Here is a 7,748-nt window from a genome sequence, read left to right on the forward strand (position 1 = left end):
GATGTAATGAGCTGGTTTTCGTGCATCATATGGAGGCCGAAAATGATTGTTTTCTGACCAGGCCGGTAAAAGTTTTACGGCCCTAGGGCTGTAAAATAACCTTGAAGTCAGCTGATTCTGATTTGATGTGAACGTGTTTACAAAATGGAATCAGTTTATGCTTCTAGAATTGAATAAGTATTCTGCAATAACATACTATCATTTTATTTGGATGAATGAAAAACAGATAAGATATATAAACTATTCAAATTCGATTTTCAGAGTAGGATAGAACTTCTAACCTAAACTCCCGAAGTCGACGACAACAAGCATTGTTGACATCCAGATTGGCCAAATTTCAAGTGTGCTAAAACAGCTGATCAAAAAACTTTTCATTATTTGTGTTTATTATTCAAGAATCAAAAAAATTTATAATAATATCATCTTATTGTCATTTGGAAGAATAAAAAGTATAAATTCAACCTCTTACATAATTGAACATAATCTTTTAGGTTATTTAGACAAATCAGAATAAAAAATAAAAATACTTGGACAATTTCCTGATATTCAGATTACCTCAGATTTTCTAGAGCTATGACCTTCCACTTTTGCTTTCGGAAGTGCTTATAATAGACAATTATTCTAATATATATATTGTTTATTTTTCTGTGTGGCGAAAAATAACGTTCTCACCATGGGCAAAAATGTTTTTCCGGCTCTCAATCTTTTCTAGTCCTCGGCCTACGGCCTCGGACTTGAAAACCGATTTCGAGCCAGAAAAGTCATATTTTCGGCCCTAGGTGCGAAATATACTATTCCCGCACTAGAGCGGAAAAGTGATTCTTTGCGTTCTGTAATCAGTGCAGCAATGGCCACTTTTCAACGTAACTGTAGGAAAAGATAATTTGACGGTAGGTGTGATTGGAGATCCTACTCAAATTAAAAATGCTACTTTACTATGACTTTAAAAATCTGGTCGGCCATCTTGGATCCGCAATTTTGAATGAAACTTTATTTCTTAAATAGGATGGTGGTCATGCGATACATGATTTCGATACGGTATTTCAAGAAGAAATGTATGACGGAAAACCGCATATCGATATCTCAGACCGTTCCGAAGATATTCACATTATTAATCAATACTATTCAAAGCAGAAAGAGGAGAAAAAAGTATGAGAACAGCTTAGTATCTCATAAAAAAAATTTATTTCAAGGTGGGTTCTACCGGTATTGGTGATCCTACTCAAATTGAAAAGACTTTGAAAATCTGGTCTGCCATGTTTAATGCAACTTTATTTTTTCATAAAAAGGTGGTCATGCAACGCATATGATTTCTGTATGGAATTTCAAGACAAAATGAATGGCGGAAACCGCCCATTGATATCTCATACCGTTTGGAGGATATTCACATTATTAATCAATACCTTGCAAATCAGAAATGAAATATATAAGTGGTATTGATTAATAATGTGAATACTTCGGAACGGTGTGAGATATCGATATGCGGTTTTCGTCACCCATTTTTTCTTTCCGTATCGAAATCATGACTGCGTATCGCATGTCCCATTAAAAAATAAAGTTGCATTCGAAATTTTGCGGATCCAAGATGGTGGACCAGATTTTTAAAGTCATAATAAAGTAGTAATTTCAATTTGAGTGGGATCCCCAATCACACCCACCGTCAAATTATCTTTGTGTATGAAATATTAAGCCGTTCTCGGACTTTTCACCCACTCTGTATAGGTAGTACTCCTGAAACATTCCCATCTCCTCTCAAGTCTTCAAATATTAAAACTCAAACCAAGATGTACGATATTTACGATTATTATTGCAGTATTGAAAATATTATTGACGGAATTTCAATATTATTATTTTTCAATCACACAATCTCCCTCTGCTAAGCAGAGGGAGATTTGATTTTTATATTCTCATATGGAAATATTGTTTATATTGTTCATATTCTGATAAATGCATCAAATTTTCAATCTCTCTTAGCCTATCCAATTTATGACTCGCCTATTGGTGAGTGTATCTTTTTCTATTATTTTAAAATTTCAATATTGAGATAGAGATATATTACGACACTTCCGAAAATAGTATCTCATTCACCTACCTATCCTTTCTGATTCCCGAAGAAACTTCTGAAACAACATCATGAACCATATTCACTTGCTGTGTAACCATGTTCATTATCTGTGTGAGAATACCAGACTGATCTTCTGATCGTTCACTGCTTGTATGGGTGTCCATCAAGCTGAAAAATCACAAAATTAACTAAGAATATAATAAAATTAGATACGCCTAGTTCCTAGGACACATCTAATTTGATGGGAAATTAAGTTACGAATGAGCAGATATTTGACTATTATGAAAAAAAAGCAGAAGACTGAGACTACCACAGTGTAACTGAGACCAGATGAAACAATTTCAAATCCAATGGACACTAAATTTATAGGTCTAGTGGCCAAATAGATTCAATAAGTGTCCTAGAAAATAGAAAGCAAGCCTGAATGTTGGATGAATATAAGGATCTTAATTTTAATAGAGTTGGATCAATATAAACATACATGACATAGAAACACGAGATAAATGGAGGAATAGATCACTTATCAATGACTTCATTAACATTTTGCTTAGCCATTCAGATCCTCGCAGATTAATACGATACTGTAGGTAGAGCATGAATCCAAAAAATAGAAGATGAGTTGAATTGTTGAAGCTAATCAGCTTGGTAAGTGAGTCTATCACAATAATAATGCAACATAATTATATCAGTGAGAAAGATTAAATTACCAATTGAATATTGTCAACAACAAATTGAAGTAAAATAGCCTAATCGATTGTAAACTAGAATAACAGGCCTACATTGGAGATAATCAGCAAATTATACAGGTTTCAAACCTCTAGTAAAAAAACAATGATGATTCTTGATCATGCAATTCAACTTTCAACAATTCTTTTCTGGGATTGGTTTTTGAATTGAGAGAATAGAATACTCACACACCATCACCTCTTTCAACAGAGCTCGTTACTAAATGCTGCTCTGCGCTGGTCTGCTCTGACACTTGTTGTCCGAGTTGACAGGTTGAGCACTCCAAGTACGGGTCAAGATAATTTGAAAGGATGGACACATCATTCACATCTTTCACTCCTAATGCCTGCAAGTTGAATATCTGTCAGTATTACTGGATTATTTATAATTATTGATTTTGGAGAACAAGTTTCATACATTTGGATATGCGCTATTCTCAGAAAAGCTTTTACATTGTTATAAATAATTGATTTTGTATGCAATCAACTAAATTAGCTTACCACCTATTGTTAGTTGATAGAAATGATTACAATAGCCAGATATCATGCATACAGATAGAGGCCACGGAATATAACATGAAACCCAACCCCTCAAACGGTGAAAGAGTGACTTACGTTGTAGTGATGAAGGGGTGGGAATGCCTCTCTCTTACACATCATCCCCTCTCACTCTGCATGCTCACGGCCAGTGTAGGAATGGTTGAAAGGGAGGATACTGGCTGCCGAAAACGGACTGACCAATCTCTTACCCCCACCCATTTCATCCACATTAAAAAATCAGATTTGACGATTCTCATGTGTTGATGTGTCGGGGGTCGAAGGCTCATGTTACATCTCGCGGCCTCTTTGTGGGTTAAGTGGAAGATGGGGCTCTTATTGCCTCAACTTTCACTCCTAATGCCTGCAAGTTGGATAAAAAAAATCAGCTGATAGTTGCAGTGATAGCAGTTTTAATTTTTCTGCTCAAAATTTTCAAGTTTATTTCAATATTATTGAAACTTTCGGATTGTTTAGTGTTATTTCCGGCTCTTATCAACCCTTCGAAATTCAAAATTCATCAGTCATATCTCGAATACGTATTCTCTGAGTGTTAATCTTTGGTGAAAACAGAAATTTTAAACTTAACCTCACTTTGGACTATTTATGTGCCAAAATCAAGGAATTGAAGAAGTTTTGGGCAATTGCCTGTTTCTCTTTCCAAATATCGTGTTTGTGACTGTTCTAATAAATAAATAAATAAATAAATAAACTTCGCCCACATCACTTGTAATGTTATAAAGTGCAAATAAAAGACATTATTCTATCTATCTATTAATTTCTCCTATTCTCAACTTCTTACTATAAATTTGACAGAGGAAGGTCTTACGATGGTTAAAATAAATAGTAAGCTGATTTTTTTTCTATTAGGAGTATACCAGACTGATCTTCTGATCGTTCACTGCTTGTATGGGTGTCCATCAAGCTGAAAAATCACAAAATTAACTAAGAATATAACAAAATTAGATACGCCTAGTTCCTAGGACACATCTAATTTGATGGGAAATTAAGTTACGAATGAGCAGATATTTGACTATTATGAAAAAAAAACAGAAGACTGAGACTACCACAGTGTAACTGAGACCAGATGAAACAATTTCAAATCCAATGGACACTAAATTTATAGGTCTAGTGGCCAAATAGATTCAATAAGTGTCCTAGAAAATAGAAACCAAGCCTGAATGTTGGATGAATATAAGGATCTTAATTTTAATAGAGTTGGATCAATATGAACATCCATGACATAGAAACACGAGATAAATGGAGGAATAGATCACTTATCAATGACTTCATCAACATTTTGCTTAGCCATTCAGATCCTCGCAGATTAATACGATACTGTAGGTAGAGCATGAATCCAAAAAATAGAAGATGAGTTCAATTGTTGAAGCTAATCAGCTTGGTAAGTGAGTCTATCACAATAATAATGCAACATAATTATATCAGTGAGAAAGATTAAATTACCAATTGAATATTGTCAACAACAAATTGAAGTAAAATAGCCTAATCGATTGTAAACTAGAATAACAGGCCTACATTGGAGATAATCAGCAAATTATACAGGTTTCAAACCTTTAGTAAAAAAACAATGATGATTCTTGATCATGCAATTCAACTTTCAACAATTCTTTTCTGGGATTGGTTTTTGAATTGAGAGAATAGAATACTCACACACCATCACCTCTTTCAACAGAGCTCGCTACTAAATGCTGCTCTGCGCTGGTCTGCTCTGACACTTGTTGTCCAAGTTGACAGGTTGAGCACTCCAAGTACGGGTCAAGATAATTTGAAAGATGGACACATCATTTACATCTTTCACTCCTAATGCCTGCAAGTTGGATATCTGTCAGTATTACTGGATTATTTATAATTATTGATTTCGGAGAACAAGTTTCATACATTTGGATATGCGCTATTCTCAGAAAAGCTTTTACATTGTTATAAATAATTGATTTTGTATGCAATCAACTAAATTAGCTTACCACCTATTGTTAGTTGATAGAAATGATTACAATAGGCCAGATATCATGCATACAGATAGAGGCCACGGAATATAACATGAAACCCAACCCCTCAAACGGTGAAAGAGTGACTTACGTTGTAGTGATGAAGCATAGCCACCTCTAATAGAAGGCCGCGGCCTACGATATTGCAACGTCGCAGTGTAGGCCTAGAATCCAATTCATGATTGGTGAAAAAGATTTTTAAAAGTACCAGCTGATCTTTCTCAAAAGTACCAGCTTTTTGTTTAGTGTTATTTCCGGCTCTTATCAACCCTTCGAAATTCAAAATTTTTTGATCTTTAAAAGTACCAGCTGATTGTTCAGTGTTATTTCTGGCTCTTATCAACCCTTCAAAATTCAAAATTCATCAGTCATATCTCGAATACGTATTCTCTGAGTGTTAATCTTTGGTGAAAACAGAATTTTAAACTTAACCTCACTTTGGACTATTTATGTGCCAAAATCAAGGAGTTGAAATTTTGGGCAATTGCCTGTTTCTCTTTCCAAATATCGTGTTTGTGACTGTTCTAATAAATAAATAAATAAATAATAAATAAATGAATAAATAAATAAATAATAAAAAATAAATAATAAATAAATAAATAAATAATAAATAATAATAAATAAAATAAATTAATAAATAAATAAATAAATAAATAATAAATCAATAAATAAATAAATAAATAATAAATAATAAATAATAAATAATAAATAAATGAATAAATAAATAAATATAATAAATAAATAATAAATGAATAAATAAATAAATAAATGAATGAATGAATGAATGAATGATAATAAATAAATAATGAATGAATAATGAATGAATAAATGATAATGAATAAATAAATAATAAATAAATAAATAATAAATAAATAAATAAATAAATAAATAAATAAATATAAATAATAAATAAAAAAATAAAAAATAAATAAATAAATAAATAATAAAAATATAAAAATAAATAATAAATAATAAATAAATAATAATAAATAAATAAATAAATAAATAAATAATAAATAATAAATAAATAAATAAATAAATAAATAATAATAAATAAATAAATAATAAATAAATAATAAATAAATAAATAATAAATAAATAAATAAATAAATAAATAATAAATAAATAAATAATAAATAAATAAATAAATAAATAAATAAATAAATAATAAATAAATAAATAAATAATAAATAAATAAATAAATAAATAAATAAATAAATAAATAAATACAATAAATAAATAATAAATAAATAAATAATAAATAAATAAATAAATAATAAATAAATAATAAATAATAATAAATAAATAAATAAATAAATAATCACACCCACCGTCAAATTATCTTTGTGTATGAAATATTAAGCCGTTCTCGGACTTTTCACCCACTCTGTATAGGTAGTACTCCTGAAACATTCCATCTCCTCTCAAGTCTTCAATATTAAAACTCAAACCAAGATGTACGATATTTACGATTATTATTGTAGTATTGAAAATATTATTGACGGAATTTCAATATTATTATTTTCAATCACACAATCTCCCTCTGCTAAGCAGAGGGAGATTTGATTTTTATACTCTCATATGAAAATATTGTTTATATATTGTTCATATTCTGATAAATGCACCAAATTTTCAATCTCTCTTAGCCTAGACAATTTATGACTCGCCTATTGGTGAGTGATCTTTTTCTATTTTTAAATTTCAATATTGAGATAGAGATATATTACGACACTTCCGAAAATAGTATCTCATTCACCTACCTATCCTTTCTGATTCCCGAAGAAACTTCTGAAACAACATCATGAACCATATTCACTGCTGTGTGACCTGTTCATTATCTGTGTGAGAATACCAGACTGATCTTCTGATCGTTCACTGCTTGTATGGGTGTCCATCAAGCTGAAAAATCACAAAATTAACTAAGAATATAACAAAATTAGATACGCCTAGTTCCTAGGACACATCTAATTGATGGGAAATTAAGTTACGAATGAGCAGATATTTGACTATTATGAGAAAAAAAAAGAGGACTGAGACTACCACAGTGTAACTGAGACCAGATGAAACAATTTCAAATCCAATGGACACTAAATTTATAGGTCTAGTGGCCAAATAGATTCAATAAGTGTCCTAGAAAATAGAAACCAAGCCTGAATGTTGGATGAATATAAGGATCTTAATTTTAATAGAGTTGGATCAATATGAACATCCATGACATAGAAACACGAGATAATGGAGAATAGATCACTTATCAATGACTTCATTAACATTTTGCTTAGCCATTCAGATCCTCGCAGATTAATACGATACTGTAGGTAGAGCATGAATCCAAAAAATAGAAGATGAGTTTAATTGTTGAAGCTAATCAGCTTGGTAAGTGAGTCTATCACAATAATGCAACATAATTATATCAGT

At 31.0% G+C, this 7,748-nt stretch overlaps 1 protein-coding gene across 1 annotated transcript in view; it reads right to left on the reverse strand.

Moving 5' to 3' along the window:
* Positions 1 to 7,132: 7,132 nt before the first annotated feature.
* LOC120348859 (dynein regulatory complex protein 1 homolog) overlaps positions 7,133 to 7,748 on the reverse strand; it is a 6,604-nt gene continuing 5,988 nt past the window's right edge. Inside the window, exon 4 of the mRNA XM_039431098.1 lies at positions 7,133 to 7,232. Within this exon, the coding sequence (XP_039287032.1) occupies positions 7,133 to 7,232 (100 nt within the window). The remainder of the gene's footprint in view (positions 7,233 to 7,748) is intronic.

Source organism: Nilaparvata lugens, chromosome 1, assembly GCF_014356525.2.
Source record: "Nilaparvata lugens isolate BPH chromosome 1, ASM1435652v1, whole genome shotgun sequence".
NCBI lineage: Eukaryota > Metazoa > Arthropoda > Insecta > Hemiptera > Delphacidae > Nilaparvata > Nilaparvata lugens.